This window comes from Labrus mixtus, chromosome 6, assembly GCF_963584025.1.
Source record: "Labrus mixtus chromosome 6, fLabMix1.1, whole genome shotgun sequence".
Classification (NCBI taxonomy): Eukaryota; Metazoa; Chordata; class Actinopteri; order Labriformes; family Labridae; genus Labrus; species Labrus mixtus.
Window position 1 is genome coordinate 9,324,084 of NC_083617.1, and position 27,659 is coordinate 9,351,742.

At 41.3% G+C, this 27,659-nt stretch overlaps 1 protein-coding gene across 3 annotated transcripts in view; it reads right to left on the reverse strand.

The window, feature by feature from the left end:
* Positions 1-4,936: 4,936 nt before the first annotated feature.
* Positions 4,937-27,659, reverse strand: part of lrmda (leucine rich melanocyte differentiation associated) — a 224,029-nt gene continuing 201,306 nt past the window's right edge. For all 3 annotated transcript variants that reach the window (XM_061039884.1, XM_061039883.1, XM_061039885.1), the window contains one exon: positions 4,937-6,477. In XM_061039884.1, coding sequence (XP_060895867.1) covers positions 6,398-6,477 — 80 coding nt within the window. In that variant the 3' untranslated portion in view covers positions 4,937-6,397. The remainder of the gene's footprint in view (positions 6,478-27,659) is intronic.

Consider the following 27,659-nt stretch of genomic DNA (forward strand, 5'->3'; position numbering starts at 1 on the left):
GTTGAACGTCAATAAGCTAGATTTAAATTCTACCCTCAGAGAGAGGCACAAAACATGAGCCTCTTAACAATGACCACCAATATTACTTCCATAAAAAAAAAACAGACTGGCTGCAGTAAATAGCTTTTTACCTTCAGAGTATTCATGATTCAATGATTTCATTTGTGCCCTAACCCAGGGGAGGAGTGCTGGATCTCCATGTCTTTAAGAATGGCCGGAGAACAGATCCTGCTCACCTTTTTCCTCACAATTAATCACCACCGTGTGTCAAAAATGGACAGCGTCTGTATGTCACTGTCATTGTCCAAGGCCAAGCAGAGCAGTTTGAGATGCTGCCCTCCAGAGGACCCCAGAGATAGGATCGGGACCGCCGCAGGAAATACCACCAAGTCTGACACGCAACAAAACACATTCCTCCCTCAGGACACATCACTGTGAGGCTCATAATGTGGGTATTCATATGAAATGTAAGAACATTGTTTACAGTTCAAAGACGTTCATGGGAAATTATCTCTTCAGAGTGTAATTCCTGCATCCACAAGCCTTGCTCCTGTGCTGATCCAGAATGACAGTCACATACAGTAAACTTAAGCTGCCGGTTTTCAGCCGAGTGCGATATCATTGGTGCAGTGGTTACACATCACTTGGCTCAATGTACAGTTCACTTGTTTGTTCAAGTATCCTCTCGTGCCTCAGTGGAGTCATACAGAACTGCCCATGTGAGAAACCATCCATACCTCCAGAGGGCTTTTTTTCTGGATCTTGTGCATGTCCTGTTTGTAGATAAACATACGCACAAACACACACAATCTGACACCCTCAGGACCTGGTATAGAGGGCAGGGGTAAATGCCAATATTTCAGGAATTTTCTTTGAAATGTTTGACTGTTCAAGTCAAGCTTGTAAAATCAGCGGCGGATGATTTGTGTCGTGTTAATAATTCTCTGTAGGGCCTGAGGGTGAGAGCATTAAATGCAAACTCTCTGTCATACGTTTCTGTATAATTACTGTATGTTTTCTGCCAAATGAATGCAGCTTTTGTTTTAATGAGGATTAAAAGAGAAAGTGTCCCTTTTAATATCCATCCAACATTTAGGTCATTTTGTATTTTACACATTTCGTCTGGGTAGACGCGTAACTGTTCAAAGACAATTTAGGGAAGAGATTGTAAACCAGAAACAAAGAGTTAAAAATTGCATCAAACACTTTTCCCCTTCAAAAACAAAAACATGTTGCATTGTTGTTGTACAATATTTAGCAGTGACACTGACAATAATAAATATTCATGAGGCTGCGACTTTGCAGCCCCTCAGGATGCTTAAATTAATTATGCTAACAGGGTCATTTAACTGCTTTATTCAAAGCAAGCAATTCTCATGCAATAAATGACACAATAATTACGCACACACTCTAACAAGATGACAGTGACAAGTGGAGGAGTGACACACTCATCTCCATAAAGTACAAAGAACACATTTACACATGCACAACAAACAAAAAACTGAAGTTAAATCCATACAGGCGAGATGAGAGAATAAAAAAAGCGAACAGTTTTATATCTGCTGCAGTGTTTCTCAGTACGAGTAGTAAATATGATTTATTACCACGTGTTATTATTTAGTGTTATTCATCTTCTCTGTCAGCACACACAGAGGGGTAATAGAAATGCCAGCAAGGTGGCTGATTTACTTAGTCAAATTTTCATCTCAAGACTTGCCAGGCATGATTGGAGTCTCTAAGAGTAACGGGAAATCATGTATTATGTAGGCGAATGTGACGCGACCTTGAGACTTCTCAGCAGAGACCATATATTACCATCAGAGCGACCTTCCTGTCCCCAAGATACATCTGATGTGTTTAAGGCTGTTTTACAATGCATTAGGAGGCCTTTACATGTGCTGAGCTCACTTTATTTGCTCATACATTTCACAGGAAGAGTTTAGTGTCAGGCTGATGGGGACCGTTCACAGTGACTGAGTCACTTGTCGAGACAAATGAGCCCGTGGAAACAGGCCACGGCGGCGGATAATAAGAATTTCAAAGCAAAATCCCACTTTTCCCTTTTTATTTCCATCCAATACACAGCGCATTTACTATTCAGTGAACCCTTGCCGATTCCAGCTCATCATGTATTCTCACTCGCTGCGATTGATTGACCTGCATCTTGGAGACAGAGAATGGATATAATTTTTCCCACCAAGTGGTGGGGCGTCAGGATCAATATTCTCACTGTTGGTTAAGCTTTTGCAACCTTTACAACATCGGCTCTGATCGATCCCTCTCACATAATTGTCTTCGTTTTCAAATCAAGTTATGCTTTTTTCCCCTTTTTGTTCAGGCCAATGACATTTGGAATGCCTCACGGTTTTGCTATGTGACCCCCTAGAAATACCCGAGGTGAAGGGCATAAAAACACAGATTCATTAGCAGGTTACATTTATTGTCCGTGTCTCCCTCTTTCCCCTTTTCCTATAAACATGTGGAGGGAGTGAGGCCATGTTGTATTTCCATATAAAAAGCCCCATAATTACAGGGGGGGTGAAGACGGTTGTTCCCCTTATCAGAGGAAATGATAAGGGAGGACCAGGCCCTGTGAATGAACAGAGTCCATTTTGATATAATTGGCAGTGGAATTATTTATGACATTAATTGCCACATTATCGACTGGCTGTCAGCTCCTGTGTCAGTCTGTCCATCTTTCTTAGCAGAAAGAGCCAGCTCAGCCTGGTGCCCACTGACAAGCTAATTACCTCAGCACCACCCTGAATGACAAATGTTACTCATCTAAGACCGGGCCCCGGAAATAAGGGGCGACCCTCCCCCTCCTTAGGCCTCTCTGGATCAAGTGAGACACGGGTGTGCTGCCAAATGTCTTTAGGTGAAAGGGACAGTTTGTAGAGAAGGAGAGAAAAAGGAAAGAGAAGAAGAAGGGAGGGAGGGAGGGAGCGAGGGGGGGGGAGGGGGTTCTGGAGCCAGAGGGACGGTTAAATCTAAATCTCACCCCATCCTGTTTGCTGCTCTGCTATCAGTGGCCAGTTGTCACTCATAAAGACAAGTCTTTTCTGCCCCCTCTGCCTCCTTGTAAATTTGCATTAGCTCATGCCAATCAGTCATCAGACTGCTGGATGATATGTAGTGACGCTTTGATTGGGCCTTAGCTTTTTTGACAGTGAGTCAGACACCATCGTGCCTTTTGGGGAGGTGAACTGTGCTTGTGCAATATAAAGCTCTATCCTGTACAATAAACTGTGTATTGTACATTAATGTTAACATCTGTTTGCTTTGCTTCAAACACACAGTGAAAATACAGGAAAGCACTTTATATAGTAAATGTTCTTAGTATCTTTTTTCAGTGTTGGTGGACAAGAAGTCAGTGTTTTCTAACCATCTTGAACCTACAAGAAGTTATAAAAGACTCTCTTACTATTGTCTGAATTGTTTAGTAGGTATAAAGTTTCCTTTATGCAATGCATTATGGGAAAATCCCATCCTTCAATAGCAAGGTAAAAAAAAAATCATGAGTATATGTTTGACTATCTTTACTTCATTCACTTTTCCACACTCAAATCTGATTATAATTAGAATACAGGACTAAATCCTGTGGCAACTTGGGTCTAACCCAAACACAGGTCAAAGGTTAGTTTTTTTGTTTGTTTGTTTTACTGTCGATACACCAACAGGATGACATATTTAAGGATGTAAGAAATTAAAAGCACCAACAAATATTCACAACACATTCTGTGAACAGACATCCAGCTGGGGTTTGCAGAAGTGCAGGCACACAGAAAATGTGAAGGTACAGATGTGTATCTTTTTTATCAGTGGCTAGAAGAAAGCCTGCGGGGCTACAGCAGAATGTCACTGATCTGCTCTGATGAAGTAGCATGCCATTTGTTCACCCAGGAAGTTCTCAAGGAGTGACAGAGCCGAGGGTCACAGGGAGCATCGCCTACAGGTAGATCTGTGGCTAACACCTTAATTAACCTACTGTGCATGATGCCAGGCTTTCCATTCATACCCTCACATGCACAGAGGCGCATGTCAGGCATATGTCAACCGGCTCTGGCACTCTCCGCCCATCCCATAATGCAGTTTGTGTTGGTGTGGCAGCTCGGGATGCGTCCCTGACGAGGATAGGAAGTGACACACACCAAACTCGGTGTGTCCCCCAGCCAGCTCCGGTGGCTTGGAGCCTGTCAATTCCAGCTCCATCAGTGGCACTGGCTCAATGGCAGTGCCTGTGACACATGTCACAAAGTTTTAAATGTCTGCTCTTTTCAGCAGGATGGCTGGGCTCGCGCTGCAGTCAGGGGAAGGATGACATTTTGTGTCGTGCGGGGGGGAACTTGTTGTGGCTCCCCTCTTCCTGCCTCCTCCGGCTGTCAGTCCCACTTTCCTCTGAGCATATCAAAACACAGACAAATAAACCTTGTCATTTTTGAAAAGCCGGCACTAGTGACCAGGCTCCTGAACGGCATGTCAGCTGGAATATGGTCACACAGTCCTGTGGGAAGTGGTGTATAAACACGAGCAAGCAAGCACGCTCCCACACGCACAGACTAGCACAAATATTTAAACCAAGAGAAACAAGAAAGAAACTGATTCAGACAATGTGGACAAACATTGCATGAGGCTATCTCTGACCTTTCCTTCATCTGTCTGTGGATGATTGACACGCTGGACTGAAGCTCAACATGCTTTCTTTCATCTCTCAAATACTGCAAGTCTCTCCAATTTTTTGTCATCATCAATAAAATAAATACATTTTTTCTACTTACCCTCAGAAGAAACATGTGATGTGATCAAGTAAAAAAAAGAGTTGACATGAGAAGGTGTGTCTTTGCTGTTGTAATGGCAGTGTGTTGTAGTGGCAGGTGGAATCAATGTGAAAGCATCAGAGTACAAAAAGCTCAATATCAATCTGACAAGAGACAAATGTTATTGAACCCTTTTAATCACCTGAAGACGTTCAGCCATAACAATTTAGCATCAGACCAGCTTTATCACATCATTCATTTATGCTATAATTTCATTTATGTTATAATGTCCAGAAAACTTTAGGTACGACTGAAAAATGGCGGCACTTTACAGATCCTTACCTTGTTTGGATAGGGCATTAAAAATCAAGTAAAAAGCATAAAACCATGAAATATCTCAAAACATTATCAAATATAAACAGTTAAAAAAGAGAGAAGGCATTTGATCTCATTTAAGGCAACTGTAGACTCAATTCTCATTTTCTTGCAAGCACAAGATTGTACCAGCTACTTGTTCCTTGCACTGATGCATTTTAAAGAAGAAGCTGAAGAGTGTAAAGTAAAAACATGAACAAAAAAGAAATCACATCATAATATACTGTATATTTCTGTTCCTCGAACAAATACTTTGTTACGACCCTGTTCTTTATTAAAGCTCATGCTGGAATGCTCACAACTGCATTTAATATATCTCTTTCAGAAAATAACACATGCTAATATATACACACGTGTATTCATTTAATAAAGTTCATTCAAAAAGAAGAAGAAGAAGGAAAGCGTTCTGCAACCTGCAACAAACACAACAAGGAAGACTTCGGATGCCTCAGGGTTGGATGGGAGATTTTAGGAATGTTCAACCATACTGTATAAACCTGCTGTCTCTGCTATGTCTTAATGTGAACAACAGCAGTTATGTGTGTGTAAAAGACAGAGAAGAAGAAGAGAGATGAGTCCATGTCAGGCCCCAGGTGTGTGACCGTCACCCCTTTCACCCTTGATTAGTGGCGGTAGTGGACGGGTGATCCATCATGGCTGTCAGAGAAAAGGATGCAATTGGCTGGGTCTGTTTGTCACTGACCGTGTGTGAGTGTGTGTGTGTGTGTGTGTGTGTGTGTGTGTGTGTGTGTGTGTGTGTGTGTGTGTGTGTGTGTGTGTGTGTGTGTGTGTGTGTGTGAGAGTGACAGAGAGAGAGAGAGAGAGAGAGAAATAGAGAAAGGCTGTGTTTGTGTGAGAAAGAGAGAGAGAGACAGGGACAGAAAGAGAAAGGCTGCCTGTGTTTGTGTGTGTCTGGAATTGTGCGGCTGCTGTTGCTTCCAGGCAGTCATGTCAGTGACAGTGTCATCTCTGACTCTGACTCTGAGCTTGAAGCAAAGAGGCAGAAGCAGACCGAGCTCAGCAGAGGAGGTCCTAACTATGAGTCCAGAATAAAACTCTAAAAACTTCAACCCCCCCCCCCCCCAAAAAAAAAAGCAAAAAAAAACATTACCCTTGCATAACTATATGTATACTCTTTTCCAGCGGGAATCAGACAACTCAAATATCAGCAGTGGTTACAATAAATAAGAGATAGATTCCATCTGTTTCCTTCTGTTAACATCCATTGTATTTCATGTCCCTCTTTCTGCCTGAGCGGCTGTCCATCAGAGCTGGTCGTTCCGAATGAATCTGTTGCCTTCTGAGTGCTTGCCGTAGTAGACGTAGCGACACTTGGCGAATACCCCTAAAAAAAAAAAAAACAGAAGGAGAGAGAGTCAGGTAAGATGTGGGTCATGCATGTAGTATTAAAAATAAATATAAAAACATGTATTATTTATGGGATAAAAAAATGTGTGCCCGTCCTTTTCTAGCATTCAGGATCAGAGAATAAGAGACTGCTTGTGTTCACACCTGGTTATAGTAATGCACATGTAGCATCAATACACAGTGACCTTTTAAATATTTGAGTGACTTACAGACAGACTACATCCCATCTCATCACTGATAATCTGTTTTTAAAGATTTATTTTTGGGTGCTTGCCTTTATTTGGACAGGGACGTGGAAAGAGTATGGGTAATGACATGTGGGAAAGGAGCTGCAGGTCGCACTTAAATCTGGGCTACCTCTTACCTTTTTACATGGGGAGCAACTTAACCACTAGGCCATCTGCGCCCCAAAACAAGCCTTGCTACCTTGAGATAATAAGATAAGTTAATCCATCATAATGGGAAAACTTTGTCATCCCGTTACATTAAGAAAACTAAATCAAGAGCTTAAGAAAACTAGCCGAAAATGAATACAAGAGGAAAATTAAGTCAATAATATATATGGTTACATGTCCACATAGGGCTTCCATACAAAGCCCTCATTGTATTGTATGTCTGTTTGCAGTGTTCAACTTGTGTAATTTTTCTGAGTCTGATAGAGATCCATTCAACACTAAAGAAATAAGTTCTTTATTTATACCATACTACAATTTAACGCCAAGTTGATGAAAATCAGGCCTGAAGTTTCTCTCAAATCCTGCTGACAAACAAAACAAAAAAAATCCCCTGTGCAGACGTAATCATGAATTCATCTGGCTAACTGGTTAGCAATAACAACAAAATAAAGAAAAAGATCAAAGTGGTCCTTTATTTAAAGGGACCATGACACAATTTTTGGAAGTACTGATTCAAATGGTCATAACAAAAAATAAAGACCGTTTTGTTATCTACAGGGCATAGATAATTTTGACAGACCTATTAAGTCAAAATGACTTCCTTGTAGCAATAAAAGCACATTTGTATCTTATCTGATACTGAAGTATAGTATAGTCTTGATAGTAGTTACAATGGGTCCTTTATCCTGGAATAAAAGAAATGACTCAAACTCACTGAGACAAAATGATTAGACAAAGAATGATGCAAATACAGAATAAAAAACAACAAGGCTTAAAGCTACGTTTGGGTGCAATGCCTTACTTTGCTCATTAGACTTTAGGGATACAGACAAAGTGTCCACAAATATGAACAAAACCATGTTTGTTTACTTTTGTACTATAACTCCACAGGGTGACTTTAAATGGCAGGACTGAACAGAGTCTGGGTCTGAACTTGTTGAGTTGTTCCTGGAAAGGATGAACATCTTGTTCCAAAGAATGACCAATGTGCCCTAAAGGCAAAGTCCCATCAACTTTAAGCTTACAGTCATCCGCCAACAACAAATAAAAGAGCTATTATCTAACTATCAGAAGGTATGCGTGAGGCATGTCTATGTGGATTTTTGTATTTGTAAATTAAGCACATTCTATGTCCATTTGTGGTGCTCTTAATAAAAGCCCTTGGTTCCTAAAAGCCAGATCACGTAAGAGTCGGTAGAATCGCAGAGAACTTTGATTCTGTCTCTTATTATAAACTGTGTTAAACAAAGTCAGAGTAGAAAAGTTTGCTGATCTCTGGAGAGATTTAACAACTCAAAATGTATAATACAAGTGAGGCAATTCCCCAACACTCACATAAAAAAGTGGTTTTCATAGACTGTATGAAACATGGACGTACTGCCAGTGATGTCATTCATTGTTTTCTGAAGAGGTGCTATGAAGCCAGACTACGGCTGTCATATTGTAAATTCTATCGCAAACTAACTTTCCATCAGTCTAGTAACAAGAAAAGAGTTAGAGTTAAGGCGGGCCTTCAGCCTCATGGCAAACAGCAACACGTTCACCTGTCAGTCAACAGCCTCAACCCCTGATTTAGCATATTTGGTAGAGTAGGCACCCCGTGCACAAAGAATATTCACTGCTCACAAGTTTGACTCCTGATCCTGATGCTATTTGGTGCATGTTATGCCCTCCCCATTACCACTGATTTCCTGTCTTTTTAAGGTGTCTTATCAAATAAAGGCCAAAAAATGGCAAAACGTATTTTAACTAGTTGGATCACAAATATGAAAGTAGTACTACTATCAGGAAGCTACTTGAAAAAGTAGGTATAAAATCTGTAAAAATCAATGAACCAGAGAAAACTCCCCAGCAAAATGCTGATTTTCACATAAAATTGTGAATCCAAGATGGCCAACAGTGCTCTCTTAATGTAATAAAAAGTGTGTTCCTGCGCAGATAGAGTGCTGCCCACAGCTCTGGGACTGGTCTGTTCTATCTCTGATGTCACAGCGCTCCCATCGCCACTTGATGAATGTGGCGAGCTGCTGCTAGGTGTCACCTCTCACCAAATGAGGCAAGGACAAGTGGCATTAGTGCTGTCAATGATCCTCTGACAGCAGAACAGATCCAGCTTTCGCCGGGCTTCTTAAATAGACATCAAGTGCATAATAAAAGGCACGGGGAGGGGGCGGGAAGGCTGGAGAGACGGAGCAAGGAAAGAAGAGACTTATGGGAGAGGCGGTGTCGCAGAGGGATGAGGGGTGCTCCAAGCGCTAAGTCCAATCACATAATCCAAAGAGACATTGTCAAGGGCGGGAAGAGAATGGCAACTAAGTGACAGAAAGCAGAGACGGGGACAGAGATACTGGTGCCATATTAGTGCCAAGCATATTCTGATGCCACCCTCAATTCTAACCAAACCTGACACATCGCTCTCTCCCCCCCACTCCCTCTGACTCTTCAAAGTAGGCTCCACCAAGTCACACACACACACACGCAAATTTAGAGCACCCAGACGTACACACAAAAATACACACACATACCAGTCCCTTGCAGCAGTAGTGGGTGTTCTGTCAGGCGGAGGAGCAGTACAGCAGCAGAAGCAGCAGCAGCAGCAGCAGCCCACAGGCCCGGGGACAAGCTCAGTCAATCTAAATCTGGACTTTGTAGTGGAGCAGTGCTCATTTCCCCTCATAGCCCAGCTACTTGAGGTGATCCAAACACTGAAGTGTGAGGAGCTGTCACCTCCGATAAAATCCGAGACCAGCTCCATGCCTGCCTGCTCCCCCGGTGTGTGAGGGAAACATACACGCGTGTGTGTTTTGTGTGTGTTTGTGTGTGCGAGAGTGTGTGTGTGTGTGTGTGTGTGTGTGTGTGTGTGTGTGTGTGTGCGCGAGAGTGTGTGTGTGCCTCTGACAGGTTGGGTTGGGCAGGGAGGGGAGAAATCCAGCTGCCGTGATTCGCCTGGGGATATAGGTGCCACGGCTGGAGATGGGCTTGACACCACAGGACTTGGGGTGTCTCACAGCGCTCTGATCACTTGGGCACCGGGATCTTTCATATATTCACAGCTTACCCAGCGAGAAAACTCACTCTCTCCAGGAGTGGGACCCTTAAAGAGATTACCCACCGAGTTACCAGAACCGAGGCTCCTTTAAGGTATTACCTAGAGGGGATATATTTGTAGGTTGCAACCAAAGCCTTTCAGAGATAACCTTCACAGATGAAGGAACTAAAGCTAAAGGCCCCTCCAGCCTTCACACTCTGCTGAGTTCGTCACGGGCCCACAGGGGACGGAGGAGGATGGGAGGCAACACTTTCTGAGATTCTCCGGGACCAATCGGAAAGCTTGGACGATGAGTGATCTGTAACTCTATAACAGTGCTTTAAAAAAAAAACAAGATACCAGGCTGGGCTCTGATTACTGGAGTTTTTAAAATCCATTACAATATCTGCATCACGCTCATACAATAAGGATAACTTCACAGATATTCTGTAATCTCAAACGATTATCGTGTGTGCTAAAGGGAGGAACGTACCAGCACATTTGATCCCCTGAGAACTCCTGATTTCACAAACAAGCAGAATGATATAACATTGAGAAGGACTACAACTTTCAGTGGAACAAAAATTCAGACGGTTTAATACATTTGGATGAGAAGGTGATAGTTGAGACACAATCAACAATGGAGGTGGTATCTGTCACTGTAGTTTCTGTGGACAGTACCACATTAGCTGACCGAAGCCTCAGGGCAAGACTGTTTACATCCTGCGGCTCAGTTGGTAGAGTCGTCGTCCCTCAGAGAAAGAAGATGTTTACAAAATTGAGACTGACATGTGGAAAGAAGAAATGATGACAATAGCTGCTTGTGAAAATATGCTTGGATTTCTAAGGAGCAATGGGACAATTTTAGCCAGTTTATATCAGGAGAACGCAACACATCACTGCCGGGGTGTTGATTGACTTTTGTTTGTTTGCAAGCACATGTCATACGTCCTCCTTCTGGTGATGCACTGTTGATACTTTCTGCATCGTTGTATCTCATTTCTGTCATCCATTTATTGTCTATTATGTTTCCTGCCTGTTTTGTTGTTCCCTTTTAATCTGTTTGTTTGTCATTATAATGTTGTTATAAAAATCAATAAAATATAAATTATAAAACTGACTACATTCCACTAGTGTCCCCCCTATTCCTGCGTCTTTGTAATTCTACACTGAATCTGCCATGGTATAATATAGGTGAGGCGGTGACCCAGTGATTTTTATATCGCATTATGGAAGCAGGAGAGGGGCTTCACATACACAAACACACAACACAAACCACTGTTCTGTCCTGCGGGCTTCGCTGTAGAACAGTGATCCCGCCTCGTCCTGGTTACACCTCCTATGCTACCTATGATGCTAGTTCAGTAGTGAAACTACTTTGCCACACCATTGCGCCTCCATAACATTGACACGAATGACAAAAGCGCAACAGAGGAGTAGAAGTTGCACTTTGAACTGACAATGTTCAAGAGGCGAAAGCTAAAGGCTCAGTTTGACTCTTTTGAACTCTCTCTTAAACAGTACTGACATTATTATAAACATTTACAATTCTACATTGAGGGTGTAAGATTGACTCTGTGAAGCCCCACATTGAAAGCTAATATTTTGGTTGAATATTACAACCAACCCAGCCCCCCAACAGTATCCCCCCCGTCTTTGTCAGGTGGGTTGAATCTGCCTAAAACTGCTCTAGTCAGAGCCTGGCCTAAGGAGGAGAGGAGTAAATAAAGCAGAAAGAGTAGAACAAAGAACCAGTATGAGCTCTTTTCCCAGTGGGTGAAAAAGTGCATGAATGTGTCTTAATTTTCTGTGCAACCTGACGCAAGTTCTGCATATATATCCCGCACTACATTAGGCAGTGTGTTATGTGCATAAACACACTCCAGTTGGCTGCGTCCCCTTCACAGCGAGAGCTTGCTCTTATTACGAGAGAAGCCGTGAGAAAGATGGGGCGCTTTGAGATAGAGAAGGGAATAACTGAGCCACACTCACTCTTACATAACACCTTCTGAGGCCGCGCTCACGCCCGTGGGGTTCCGCCTGATGAACTGATACTAAATAACAAGTGGTACAGTGCAAGAGCCGGTGGTCTACAATACCCTCTGTGTATCCTGAGCCACGGTTGAGCACACTTGAATCAACACCCAGAATCTCGACCATATACACATTATCACAACTCATGCACACTTTCATCTCATGCACACAAACACAGCACACAGTGGGAACAGTGGGAGTAGTCATTAAAGTGACAGATGAACAAAGCAATGTGGAGGCTAATGTTTCCATCATGCCCTGGCAGAGGAACAATCAGGCCTTTGTTGTGCATATGTCTCGCAGCACCTTGTTGTTTTTTAAGAGGAGTAGCTCACCCTCTTGTCATTATTAAAGAGCCGTACAGTTTGTATCTTGTAGCTTCCGCTCAGTGAATGCTGCAGTGGAGCTTATTCTCAGACAGTCTGGTCTTTTCAAAGCTGATTACCCAAAGCATGTGTCCTCTCTATGGGGGCTTGATGGGCCATTCTGCCACAGTGTGAGTAAACCAGCTGTACAAAGCCTCCTATGTACAGTGCTTCATTATCACATCAACCAATATGGAAATAAAAGTTGTCTTTACTTGTGAATATATCATTTTTCTACAGAGATTATAACCAATGAGGGCAGGAAGTCAGCTTGTTTTATCACTTGAGCTCCGAAATCAATCCCTGCAAAGATGCCATGTAGAAAAATAACTGAGGTTTACAAGTAATTGATCAATGTAGTTTAATAATTTAGTGTTTCCTGTTAATTTCAGGTGTCAATCTGCAGAAGTTAACCACTCTGTTTTGACATACAGACTCCTCACGTTTTGCATTTCCTTCATTTTAAACATTCATCTGCTTAGATTTGGGGTATTTAAAGACATAACAAGTGTTTCCCACTGGATACTCAATGATACCTCACGGCTTTTGGGACACCTTATATTAAAATAATCTGAAATTAAGTCAGAATATTATTATATTTAATCTACAGAATATATAACAAGTCACATTTTTAACACAGTAAGCTTAAATTTGTATTTCTTGCATAGGTGGTTTTATTCTCTGTCTTCGAGAAAGCTGAGATGCTGCTGAGTGTAAGTTCATAATAAGACAGTAGAAATGATCAGTGACAGTAGAACACAGCGAGTTCTGCTGGCCAACCTGAGCCTGAGTGGTCCCAACAAAGTCATATGCTTCCATCTCAGTTCACTCATGTGTTGCAAGCAGATTTGCAATACCCGAGAGTGTGGCCAAGGCATTACATTAGACCTGAAAGTGTAAAGTTAGAAAAGGGTTACAAAAAAGAGGGGGAAACATCCCTTTGGGTCTAAAATGTTGCAGTTTGAATCAGGTTATAAAAGGCTTGGTACATGCAGGCATATACTGTATTATATCGCTCATAAATAAAGAACAATCAAAATGTTGATATAAAGTGCAGCTCTAGGACTTCACTTGATTCTTCAGCATAGAGCCAATTTCACTCAATATGGCTCACGACTTATATATTTTTTCCATATCTCCAAACAGCTATTTCATATGTTGATCAAGCTGAATGTGTGGGCAAGAATTGGTCTACCTGAAGAAATGCTAACACATGACAAGAGTAAAAAGTGAAAGGTGTGAAACAGATCTAAAGTATGTATAAGTTATGCTGCGTGAACACTCATAAACTATTGGACATCTTTCAGGTTCTGAAGTCGAATTTACAGATGGTGGTGTAATGCACAAGAAAAAAACGTTTTTTTTTTAGAAGTTGAGTTTACCTTGCAGGGCGTCTCTTCATGTGAATGAACTTGTAGGGACATCCACTGCATTAAATCAGAACACACACAATTGTGCATGCAAGCACACACACTTACAAGAGATAGAAAGAGAGAAGTCAGAGAGAGAGGAGGGAGATGGAGTGGGTTTAATGATTGTTCCCTGCATACAATCAGCTTGACTCTTTTCAAGGGCCATCAATATGTCACAGAGAGACACATCCGACGGATGTAGCTTTTAACATCAAGGTTATCTATTCTCGGCATGAATCCCCCTCCCTCCACTCCTAGTTTCTCATCCCATCTCCTTTGCACATCTCTCCTCGCCCCTTTCATTTCAACTGGTTCCACTCTCTCTTTTTTTTACCCTTTTGCACACTCTTTACTTTTTTTACCATCTCTTTTGATTCCTCTCTTTCTCTCAAATTGATTGCTTTTGTTAGTTGATTTTTTTTTTGTGCCTCAACTCCTCTTCTGTCTAGTTTGGCCACTTAACCAACAATTCCATCAGTGCTGCCATCCATCAATGCAAAAATGCAATGAGGAAAAAAAAGCCAATTAACAAGGCAATTACACGTCCAGCATTATCTCTAAGCGCTGAAATAACACTGCTGGGCCAGTAGAGGGTGGGGTCAGATGGGGCTGGGGGGCAGGTATCCATAAGAGTTGGTGCAAGAGTGACTTATAGGCTTGGGGCGTAGGCTGCTGTGAGCCAGGGCTATTATTGTGGACACAATCCATCTCCGGCTGTCCTTTTATCAGTTCAGCCCAACGTCATGAGACGGAGTCAACCACCTCCTCTCTACAGGGAGGCCTGCAGATGGATAACCCCCCTGTGTCCCATAAACCAACAGCCAGTGGACTGATTCAGCCTACTGGGAGACAGGCTGGCACACACACCACACTTCAATGGACCAAAATGGAATTCTCTCACTTTGTATTGGTATGCTAGATATACTGTATGTGTCACTGTGCATATGTGTTTACTGATTAAAAAACAATGTTAACTATGGGGAGGTCTCTTGTTGAATATGAGAATACATTTGCTTTATGTTTAAGGAGCTGTTACAATGTCTGCCATTGTCTGTGGGAGTGAAGGAGAGTGAGTGGTAGAAGAAAATACAGCAAGAGGGAATATCAGTTAAGTCGAACATTGATGGCACCATTATGAGGAGCATCTTATTGTCATTTTTATGATGCACATTTTGAACAAAAGCAGTGATGGTTTAATACGACATGTTGAAACTAAATCCATTCTAACTCCATCTTTACTAACAGACTTTTCTGTCAATAAATTAACTGTATAAACAGCTGAGATGTCACCCGTGTGTCACCCCTTGGGTCTCAAACAAAACTCCTTCATGTAACTTTGGAAATTAAAGTGACATTTGTCCTCTGCCAATAAGAAATATTTAGTCCATTAAACATAAATAGCTGTCACGATGATGCATGCTCTGGGCTCAGGCCTTCCCTGTTTCCCTCCTGGCTGTTTACTGCGGCCAAACAACTGCAGCGCCTGCATGTTCTCAACTTCAGCGTATTGATTAAACTTTTAAATAGCTGCCATATAACCCTGGGACATCAGGAAGATTAATTTGCGTCAATGTTCATCTGTAATTCATTAGCCATTTATACTCTCCACATCCACACAGGCTATCAGGGAAATGCACCCCATTTTTCACCCAGGCAGAGGCTGGGGAGACGACGGAGGGGAAGGGGGTTGGAGGGAGGGCAGGAAAGACAGGAAGGAGGGGATTACACCGCCCACAACAGGAAGAAATCCAACGAGCCAAGAGTGCACAGAATGGCATTCAGGATAGTAAAATATCCCGTAGACTTAGATGAATCCTGAAAAAATACACGCTTAACATCCGTAAATGATGCTGTTTCATAGAAGGATGTGTAAATGTACCCACTATTAGCTTGATTATGATTTGCAGTAACAATCGTGGCTGAACAAAACCCCATAATGATATGGCTGTCCATCAAACTTAAGAAAGACAACTGTTGCTGTCTCTATTATTATTTGGGGCTTGGACGTTAGGTTCCTCAAATAGTTTGCACAAGGCAGCCTGGCATGTTGTTTACTTCCTGTCAGTCAATCAGCTGATATTCTGTAACACATTCAAACATCATGTTTCTTCACCACAGTAAATATTCTAGCAGACAATGTATACAAACAAGGGATACTCCCAGAGTCAGCCAGACGTTAGTCCATGAAAAGAGTTTTAAACTGGATTTAAAGAATAAAGAATGTGGACGTACTCAAACCGTGCTTTGCTTTATGTCCTATGATCTAGTATGAACTGTAGGTGTACAGTATTGGTGTATTGTTTTAATGTGTGTCTTGCTTTTATGTGTTTTATTTATGCTTCTAGATATAGTTTTATCATTTTACGTGCATTTTACACATCGCTGTCCTTGCTTTTTTTGTGTCCTATACGTGCCATGCTTAGTTCTACATCTGAAAATTAGCCATGATGTCTAATCGGGCATACTACAGAGCTGTTATGAATGTGCATTCTCCCTGCAACTTTATACTGTATATACATTTATAATGTTGGAGTTGAATATTATGCAATGATTTCAAAGAAGAACAGAAAAGAAAGGAGACATCAGAGCAGATGGAATGTATGCTGCTGCATCAGTTGAGGCTAAATATGTCCAACACGGTTGTTGGCCTAAACTAACGACTACCAGTCGACAAGGAAGTTCTTGAGTCAGGGGCAGCCCTGATTCAAACACATTCAAAGACTGTGAGTCCTTGCGATGTATTGTTGTTTGTCTGTTTTGTCTCTTTGACTCATAGGTGGGGAGTATTAAACTAACGGGCTAGAAGTGTCCAAAAGTGAAACAGAAAGATACAAATGTTAGATTGATGAACTGTGTGCATGACTCAGATAAAAACAACACACACAAGCACCAACAGTGGATAAAAAAAAAGTGGTAGTGTGTATGTGTCTGTGTGTGTCTGTGTGTGTCTGTGTGTGTATGTGTGTGTGTGGGGGGGTTAGTTGAAGGATTTGCTATTGCCACAGGCTGATAGGCTGTCAGGGGAAGGTTGCTGGGTCATGGCTCAACCAGCTCTGATCAATACCAGGTTGATTTTACCACATGATTCTCCTTAAAGTGCAACAATAACACACTGTGTAGGTTTGTATATGCTGCAGCTACTGGAAGCAACTGTTATAGGACAGACCTGACGTAAAAATGAGACAGAATAAAACTCCAAAATGCAATCAACATGTCAAATTACATTTGTCAATCAAGAATTAGACATGCCATGGAGTGCATCCTGTGTGTATCTGTTATGTTTATAGCTTATCAGCAAATAAAAACTGACACTTTATCACTGTCAGTTCACTAAATGGCTATAATCCAACACTCTGAATTGAGGATGGCATTATTCATTGATGGGTGAATTACAGTTATAACCACACGAATGCCTATCAGTCTTTGTATTTTAAACTTATGAGGATGGGAAGGAAATTGAATTCTGGGGCACATAAATTTTGACTGAGGGGAGAGATTACTGTTGTGGGGGGTCTAATGAAAAAAAAATGGTGAAATTAATTTCAGTGACATTTATTCCATATACAGCCAGAAGAGAACAGTGGCTACAGTAGCTCTGCAGCCTGGAGATAAGACGAGGGAGGTTTAAGGCGGGGGAGTCAGTTTACAAAGTCCCCTTGCGGCGTCTTTCTCAGGGCATCGAACATCATGTAAGCGACACACACTTTGCATTAGAACACACACAAACTCTCCTGTAAGCACAATCGTGACAAGTATTTACTGCTCGACTTATTGAAAGGGTTCATCTACCCTTTAGGGCGCGTGAAACCACTAATGACGCCAGTAATCATAAGCGCTCATTTTCTCCGTCAACATGTGGATCCCCAAATCACCACGCACGCACACCACGCCTCCTGACACTGATCGATTGTGTTCTTCATTACACCCAGGATTTCTAATTAAAAGAAAAGCACAGATAAGTGGTTCAAACCTCTGACTGAAACAGAGGGTGGGGGAAAAAAAGTGAAAACCGCAATTAGGGGTTTGGCTGTGTTCGGTAATGGTGCCGTTAATAAGAGCGGGCGGCGAGTCACTCAATGAAGGTTTAATCACTGGGACAGGATTCAATAACAAAAGAGCGTAATATTAATCACCAGAGAGTGATAACTTCACTGTTCATCTCTTTGACATTGGAGGAAGGGATGAATTAATGATGCTCTCCATCTGAACACATTAAATAATAATTATCAGGCAAAACAGCATGAAAGGGACTGCATAATGAACCCCATTGTCAGGTCAATTACAACCACATAAAACTGTTCAAAGGGAAGTCGCTTGTTACTAGATAGCCGTGGTAGAAAGGACAGCAGTGGCTTTATCAGGGAAAGGTTTGTTCAACCTATGATACCGGGGCTTTAAATGTGTCGAAGGGTCGAAGTGGAGTTTAAACTTAGAGGGCACCCAAAGTGTCCAGCATACTGTAGAAAAAACTTAGAAACCTCCAGTGAGGCGTTCAACATCAAAAATTGGTCAGCAAAAGATGAATGACGTGACAATGACAGTGTTTTTCTGGCTGGAAAGCAATGTCAGTCGCTAAGTGCCATGTTAACTAAACTCAACTACACAGACAATGATGGACTTCACGCCTCAGTGGACAAAACGGCACCTCGCTACCTGTCAGTGGCAATTTCCATCAAATCAAAGATGGCCGACAAATTTTGCCATGAGAGGAACTGCTGCTGGAGTTTTACACAAATGCATAAAAAAAACATGCACGGATAATAAAGGCGTGCATTGAGGAGTAGTTTCTTCCTTCAACACACCATGAAATTGACAATGGTTGTTCTTTCAGTCAGTAACGGGTACGTCAGGTTGTCCTCTAGCTTATCTTTTTTTGTGCGCTCAACATCAATTACCGCCTGGCTGCCACCACTCTTGAGACACTCTCTTAAACAAACAGCCCAGCAACCTCTAGTGTGACACATATCAATACTAATCTGACGTCTTGTTCCACAGTTGTTCCCCTCAGACCTCTGGCTGGCTGCACCTGCCTGACCGCAGTGCCCGGGTTGGCTGTACTCCTTCACACTTCCTTCCCCTGCAGACATCAAACACTTATTACTCCCCATCCAGGCCTTGCTAACTGACTGGCCTGTCTGGGCCACACAGGGACCCCATTATTAGAGTCATTTCAGTGCCCATCTTGACGCCTGTTAGGCAGTTCTCTACCTGGGGCTCCTGCTCCCTGCCTGCCCGACTGAGTGCCTGGCCAGCCAAACAGTGATTGGACATGACATGGTGACAGAAAACAGGGGAGAAGGGCAATAGAAATAAAAGAACAGAGATGGCAGAGTGAGGTGGACAGAGTTTGGGAGAGAGGAAGGTGGGTATGTTAGCTGGGGCCCTTGTGGCACAGGGCGTGCCCATCAACACGGATGAGCGTTAGCCGAGAGCGGCATGTCACAATGATGGAGGGGCCGGATCACTCACATCAGAGCTTCATCTGACTGGAAGATATCAATCTCCAGGCCTAATCCGAAAGGACATGGTAAAATATCCTTTAACATTGCTCTCCCACCCTGCCTTTGTGTGTCCCCTGCTTCTGTTTCTCCCTCTCTGGCAGCTGAAAATGTGTGCAACCTTCATTGTCGGACCTCAATCGACCACACTCATTTTCACATCCCATTTCCTCTGTCTCCAGCACTGACAGTCAAATTATGACGGACAAAACAGCACCTTGACATAGAGCATTTAGCACAACGTGTCACAATATGTGGCAGGAAAAAAAAAAAAAGAGGAGAATAAAAAGTACAGATCACTACACTGGTATAAAGTTTAGATCAGGAATACTACCTTGATGTTGTGAAGCTAAAAAACAAGAAGTGCATTGTTAGATAAACTGTTTCAGTGATGTCATCTTTAGAGGAAGAAATCGATGAAACCCACACCTGTACTGCAGTTGAAATCAAAACAAAAACCTTCTACCAGAACATTTACAGAAATACTGATGATTTTGTTAAATATAAGATTAAAATATACACATTTATTTGAATACTTTGAAACTATAAACATGAAATTCTAAACAGGCTGATGTGGGACACATGCAAACCACCACATTGAGTAAATACCAGGTTGAAATGATGAAAAATCTATCCCTGGTGACATCATATGCACCAAAAAAAAATTATGGTTTGTCCTAATTGCATGCGGTAATTCCCTGCCAGGATTTATACTGACGAACCCCCAGCAGCCAATCAGGTGTGAGGCAGAGGTGATGATAGGTTTGTGTTGTGTGGAATATTTCATGCCCCTCTGGCCTCTGTGTGTCCCAAGTAGACAGATGGCTCCACTGTAACTCTACTTCTCCTAATTAGTATGACATATCCCCCGTTCATATGCAGAAAGTGAGGGAGGGGGCGGAGAGATAAAGGTATGAGGGGATGATTAACTGTGCATCTGTCCCCTGCATGTGAGAAATGATCTCGCCTCTTCTACTCTCTGCAGTCCTCCCTCTTCTTTTTATTTCCACCCCCCCCTCACTTTCTCTTCTCTCTTCCTGCACTCTCCCGTCTTTCTCTTTGGCCTTAACTCTCTCTCTCTTACTCTCCACTGCCCCTCTCCTCTCCTTTCCCCCCATGACACTCTCGGACAGTCCCCAGCCCCCTGCACATCCCCTGACAGGTAGAATAATAACGCTCATACATCACTGCCCCGAAAAGTCCAATAACCTAAATCTTCACTTGCCACACACCCCGGGACTCAATTACTTTATTGACATGTAATCTTCATAAGGGGAGAAATATTGAGCATGTAAGGTCAGCCGGTTATGAAGACATATTATCATATTATCTGCATGAGGGTTGTAGGGGCTAGGACCTGACAAAGCTAATTATAATGGTACATGTTTCAGAGCTCAGAGCGTATTATCTGCTTGGCTGCTTGGTTGAGCCACAGCTGAGGTATAGAGGAGAAGGGGATGAGATTTCAAACCTAATAGGGGCTGGGTGTCATCTCAGGGCATGGGAATTAATGAAGCCAAATATTATCGACTGCACATCACAGCGCTAATATCCTTGATTTGTTCATTGTATCTGTCAGGATTACCTCGCCATAGTCTAATGGCTAACAGCAGACCGCAATTCAAGCTGACCAAGGAGGCGATACAATAAGAAAAAAGATATCCCTTCAAGTATTGTGTAAAAAGTCCAAATAAGCTGTTAGCGCTGTGGCAGGAGTCGTTCTTCAGCTGAAATGTCGCACGGGGTTAGTGATGGCAGGAAAGATGGACGCCCATGGCTGTGTTATCGCTCCTCTCCCAAGGTTATCTTAATTTCGTTCTCTCAGCTGCCTGAGAAAACAATAACCCAGGCAATCATACAGCATATTCTTAACAAGGTGTACTCTTGCAAAACAATGTAGATATTTCTTTACCATGAGGGCTAAAGGAGGAGAAAAATAAAACCAAGCTTGTTATTTTAATCAGAAACACAATGGATCAGAGTGCACAAAACAAAACAGTGGGCTAGCCCTGAGACATTGAATCTCAGGGTCATAGTGTGCAAACAAAGACTCCCACCGCAAGACATGTGAACATGTTCATTTCACTTTATCTGATATCATGCCCTCTTCCCCTATTTATGTCCGAATCCTTATCTCAGATCTGCTGCTGCAGAAGACGCCTAAAACAGTGTAGAGCTGTTGGCCAATGCTGCCAAAGGTTATGTGTTAACACTTGCTAATGGTGTCAAATGGAGAGACATATTTTAGCTTTCTTTTCAAGGTCTCAAGGCACTCAGCGCTCCAAACAATGAAAATGTTCTACTTGCTTTCACTTGAATATGTAGTTTTCAAAGTTTTCAATATTTCGATTCAATTTTCGAGTTCTTCTTTTCTGAGAAAACAGAATAACATCTTTCTGAGCATATGTAACAGACTTTGATGGCTACCAATTCTGAAGGTTTAGTTTTGAATGCATTTTTGTCATGAGAGATGAGGAATAAAGCAAACAGACTTTTAAATCACAACAATCTGGGATGAATTCATGTTTGACCAAAATGACTCAGTCAATCCAATCATTGTGCGCTGCAGCGACATAACATGCCAGCAACTATCTTCGAGTCAAATTATGATGGCGAAATAACTTGTCCGCTTGTATTATCTGGACAGGAAAACCTGCTCCATCTGTTTAAAGCGACTTAATCAGGAAATCAAAGTGACAGATTAAAAGGTTGTTTTGGACTTCCAAGCATTTCAGTGACCCCCCGCTCCTTTCATTCTGGTTGGAATATTGATGCTGAACAAACCACAACGGGAGGCTACTTTCTTTAACACTGGCTCCTCTTTATATTGTAAGAGAGATATAATGCATGTCAGTTCAAGAAAATAGCTTACATACTTATTTCCAGATGACCTTGTGAAGTATAAAGAAGCCAGGATTAGCTGACCCTCAAAATTTGCGACACTTACCTGTATTAGTTTGAGCTCAGACGTGGCTCATTCAGTCAGATAGTGATTTTAAAGTAAACAGAAGCTCAGATCCATACAACTGAAATCCCAGTGTGTTGGATAATGGCCGTCTCCCAGCCTGATGCAATGAATAATCTAAATGGCACCTAATGTGAGCTATGCTGATAGTCTGACAATAGTTGGTGTTCAGACATCACAGCTTAGTGTCTCCCAATTGTATATTGATGCCGAGGCAGTTGACAATAAATCACTGGATTCACCGGTGAGTGAGAAAACAGTTTAGACAACGGCCCAATGGAGCTTACCGTAATTGACAGATGAGTTCAGCTCTTTCCACCACAATGGCTTTGGAGCATTGGGGGTACCTGTGTCTGAGTGTGTGTTTCTGTTTGTATGATACTGCAGAACCAACAATAGTCCAAATAAACTATGGTCACAGTCATGCCCACTTTGAATGCCTGCACTACCGACTTGATGATGCGTATGTAATTATATTTAACTAGTTGCATTGAAAATAAAACTTGAAACAATTATTCATATTTACACACTCATCTATTCATTTTCATTTAGTTTATAAGGGCCTCGGGAAATTTAAACTGTAGTTTATGACCTTGTCGAACACAAGGATTATTCCATTACTGCTATGTGGAGGTGTTTAAAGTCTAATTTTACATATATTTGCCTGTTTTCTCCAGAGGAGGTAAATTTGAATCAATAAGTGCATCTTTATGGGTGTTATGTGTTTGGTTTAAATCCTTCTGTAGATCTGTTGAACTCGTTTTGGGGGAAACGTTATGATTGGAAGAATACAGTTTAATTTCAAATGGTAAGTCAAGTAAGGTCTTCTCATTCACCATGCAGTTTTTTTCCACGTCTGAGAGGTGTAAAGATAATTTTTGGGAAAACACATTCTAACATTGATGTTCAGGGAAGTTCAATACGGCATGTTTAATTTCTCATGCTATGATGGGCTATAACCAACATTTTAGTCACGTTTTGATTTAACTATCGAGAAAGTTGTTTTTCTGGGTAAAAGCTAGCTCAGTGCACATTTCTTCATCATTCATCTTCATCATTTTAAGAGTAATTACTAAAGTATGTATTTTAATGAGTACAATGTTATAACCAAAAAATGAGTAGAATAAAACTACAAAAATATAATGGGATCATTCTTAAGGATCTAGTCTAGGCTAGATCAGTTGTTCTGATTATAAAATACTGATTCAGAATCTTAAGATCTTAAGCAAAGACCGGTGCACACTGTCAATAATTAGTATGTTGGGATACTTGTTATTGTATAGGCATGATAAGTCTATGTAAAGGCCGACCTGACAGTAGCTTTTGCACATAAATCCTGCCTATAATATCTTCATTTTATGTCTACATACTGTGGTGTCGACTTTGATCTTCCCACTATGCTATGCATGGGTATACAGTGGTTCCAAATAGCATGCATATCACTACTGTACCATCACATTGATCATCTGGTTTGTCGTCACATAGTGAATGTAAAACCAGGGAAAGCTAGGTGTAACTATGTTTAAGTATCCCTTGGAGCTGGTCCTCTAAAAGCCCACCACTTTATGTTGCGGTGTAAATTATCACTGGTGGTCCCTTTTTTTTGCAGCGTATTAGTGAATCCATGGCATGTATAGCTCCGTTACGATCATGCCTGACAGAAAGGTTTAGTGATATAGCACAGCTGTTAAGCCATGCAGAATGTGTTGTCACCCGGCATGATAAACTGGGCACAGAGTGAATTGGAATCTAATTTGTTGGAGCCATTAACCAGACTAGCATTAAGGCATGTTTTCATCTTGAATGATTACTGTGTGAGATGAGTTATCCAAGAATTACGATCTACAGTCTACTCAGAATATAATTCATTAAACACACACTGATTTAGATATATGATACATCATAAACCAAAGAGACAAAATGTTTAAAAAGTACTGTCTCATTTTCTTATCCTACATTAAAATTTACAACCTAAAATATAAGCAAAAACATCCTCAGTGATGCACACTGATTACGAAGCTACAAGGACTAACTGAGGTCTGACCCTGTCTCCTTTAGCATGACAAGTTGTCCAGCATCTGCCAGCATGTTCGCAGCTATTCATCAGAATGAAGGGTGGGGAGCACCCTCACACCGACAGACTCCGCCTGCTCACCAAGCAATTTGTTTCAAGGGCTACTGACACAGAAAAAAACTGGTTGACCAAACATCCATCCTGCTGTAAAAATATCCAAAACCATCTGGCAGCTAACCCCCTTCTAAATTACTTTGATGGACTTCCACCTTTGGAAACCATGATGACTACAGAAACCAGCACCAACTTCTGACTGAAGGTACGACTGGAAAGCACAGGCTGATATCCCAAACCACTACTACAGATCATGGTGGGAAATGAATAATAGTATAGCTGCATAAGCAATAGCAGAATTTCAGAACTAATTCTGAAAGTCAGAACAATTTACTTGGGTGATTTATGTTCTGTTACTTTTTCTTGAAAATGACCAGCACAACTGGTGAGTGAGCAAGGTCCAAGGCACCAGCGGTTTGTTTTTCCAAGAGGGCTGGGCCTGCTTGGAAGAAATTCATGTACATTTCTGTCATTATGAAGTATTTGGAGAAAAAGCCAGAATATTGCTTAGACTTTTGGGATGCTACCATCATATATAAAATATAAACTATTCCATTTTTTGTCCTTCATTTTACTGATTATTGGATTTTTCCACCAATGGTAAAGATATAAAGATTGCGAACAGTTTGCTAACTTTGACTAACATGCCACTTTCTGCAAACACTGTAGTTTTGTGTTTTACTAATGTTAGACCTGAAACCAATTTGCCTTGTTAATTAGCCTAAAACTGGTTGGTATTTTTGTGGCTTTGGTGGTTTTAATATTGGATTGGTTCCTTGACAAATGTGTGCAATACCATCTGGTAAAGCATTCGTGGGAATCAGAGACCGATACTGATATGGTATCGAAATTGGACAACTGTATTATAATTAACAAAGGTTGGTCTGCAATTGTCACAGATGGATATTTTCCTGTTGCAAATAAAACGATTCAACATTTGGAACCATCAACTTTCACAGTAATGGTTTAAGAAATTATAAAGTTTGATGGAAATGTCAGGCTCATTGTTTACTACAAACAATGTAGGTGTTCCACCAAACTGCAGCACAACAGATGTGAGAATTAAATGCAAGTAGAAAATGTCTCAGTTGTTATATTAACTTATGTGGCATCATTATGCAATAGTTTGGATCACTAAAGTCAATACAAATCCAGTATAATTTAAATTAACAATGAAACATCCTTTAATAAGGTAGAATGTCACAGAAAGACATACTTACTTTTAATCCACTCGTAAGAAATGCTCACAAACAAATATCTTGGAAAAGCTCAGATGCTGACATTCCCATCTTTCTACTTTGAGTTTTTACTGTATACATCCAACATCAGTTTAAGAACCCAAGACACTCAGGAGACTCTTTCAGCTACATCAAAAGGAAAGGTAAAAACAATAGTGTCACTGACATTTCCCCAAACCCAGCACAAACAGAATTATTCACACACCGTGCGGAGTGTCATCGGATAACGGAGAGATAATGACACTTGGAGGAAGGCAGCTTTCTCAAAACAGTTTTGAGCTGGCACGTCATCGTTTGGCAGTTAAGCCTGTCATGGAAGTGGAGGAGGTTATCCTGGCATTTTAATCTAACCTCGTTCTGAAGGAGAAGGCATAAAAGGTGATTTTCAGGGTTAGTTATAACAAGGACAGGCCTGCCTCCAAAAATGAGCTCTCATCACTCTGGATGCGGACAGTGCAGTATTATGGGAAGCCACGGTGAAGGATTGCAGGCCTAGTTTGCCTCGTCCCCTCTCGCCTCATCCATCTCCATAGACCTGCATTAATGGATATTCATGTAGCTGAGCCAATCCACTCCTGGGAGGAATAATACCATATCATCTGACTCACAAAAAGGAAATAGAGCCTGTCCTCGCAAACAGGGAGTGTATACCATTGTGATTTGCTGTGATATGCAGCAGGAGCTACCTCCTGTAAGAATAGATAGATCTAAATGGGACTGAATTTTCTGGTTCCTGTTTATTATTATTGAATACAGGTCTAGTTTAAAAACATGTTTCATGGAAAAAGTTCAGAAATGAGTGTCCAGTTTTGTCTGCTTGAGTAGGTCACACACACACACACACACACACACACACACACACACACACACACACACACACACACACACACACACATAAAAATATTGGATTGAATTTCATTGAAGTCACCCAGTGGTTTCTAAAGAGAACTATATTGAAAATGCTGACTTCACCTAACTTTGGATGGATCAATCTAGAAACAGACACGAGGTGGAGTTGAGGCTTTAGCCCCCGGTCAAACAGCTACAACTTGCCTGCCTGACTGTCAACTCAGCCAAAAAATGAATTTGGCTTTATTTTTAACACTGGAGGTTGCTGCTTGACACATACCACTTTATATGATACACTACCTGATTCATATAGTTATTCATCAAAGGCAAACAAATGTAATCAAAACATCTTCAGGGTAAAGTTGAGCTTCCTTTAAAAAAAACTGCCAGAATTTTAGAATTCTCTTTTGTACATTTCTAACTTTTTATCACCCATAAATACAAGTGACTGGGCTTAGTTCTAAACATTTATTTACAAACATCCTTACTTGAAGGCTAGTAAAACAACAAAACCAAGACTATATCGGAAACAGTCAAGGGGGAAAAGAAGAAGTATACAGATTATTTACTTATGAGGATTATTTTTCAGATTTTAGCAGCTCCTGTCTTTTCAATTTGCTGATCCTGTCCAGTTAATGCATACAGTCTATAGTATTTCCTATGGCAACAAAATCTTGTCATTCTTTGATTAAAGCTCCTGTGAGGAACTTTAGTTTGTATCGACTTTGGCGACCCTTACAGATAAAGTTTGTTTCCTCTTTGCAGATCTTATCCTGTACATGTGTAAATTGTGTTTTTTAAACAAAAAATCTTGTGCATCTATCTTCATACACTCAAATGTACAGTAACAACCCCTGGAGAATAGCCGAGAGAACTCCCATGATTCCCCGCTAGCCCAGACTTCATCTTTTGTTATTGTAGTATTGATTGAGAGGCCCCTGGCGGTGCAATTGACATATTGTATCTTTAAACATTATTATTGGAGTCCTTTTTTTTAAAAACATGTGTACACCATGTAGCACAAGTAACCCAACAGTAAAGTTAATGCAGTAATATGTAATATCAAAGAAGTGCCTGTGGGGGCAAGTTTGCATGTCCATACAGAGCTTTTTGTGGGTTTCATTTTTGTGGTTAAATATGGAAGAAAAAAACTAACACTGGGTCTTTTGAAACTTGTCTTAAGCACCTCATCAGTTACAAACTGGCAAAGATGGCAAAGAAATAAAACGTTCATGCAGTGACGAATG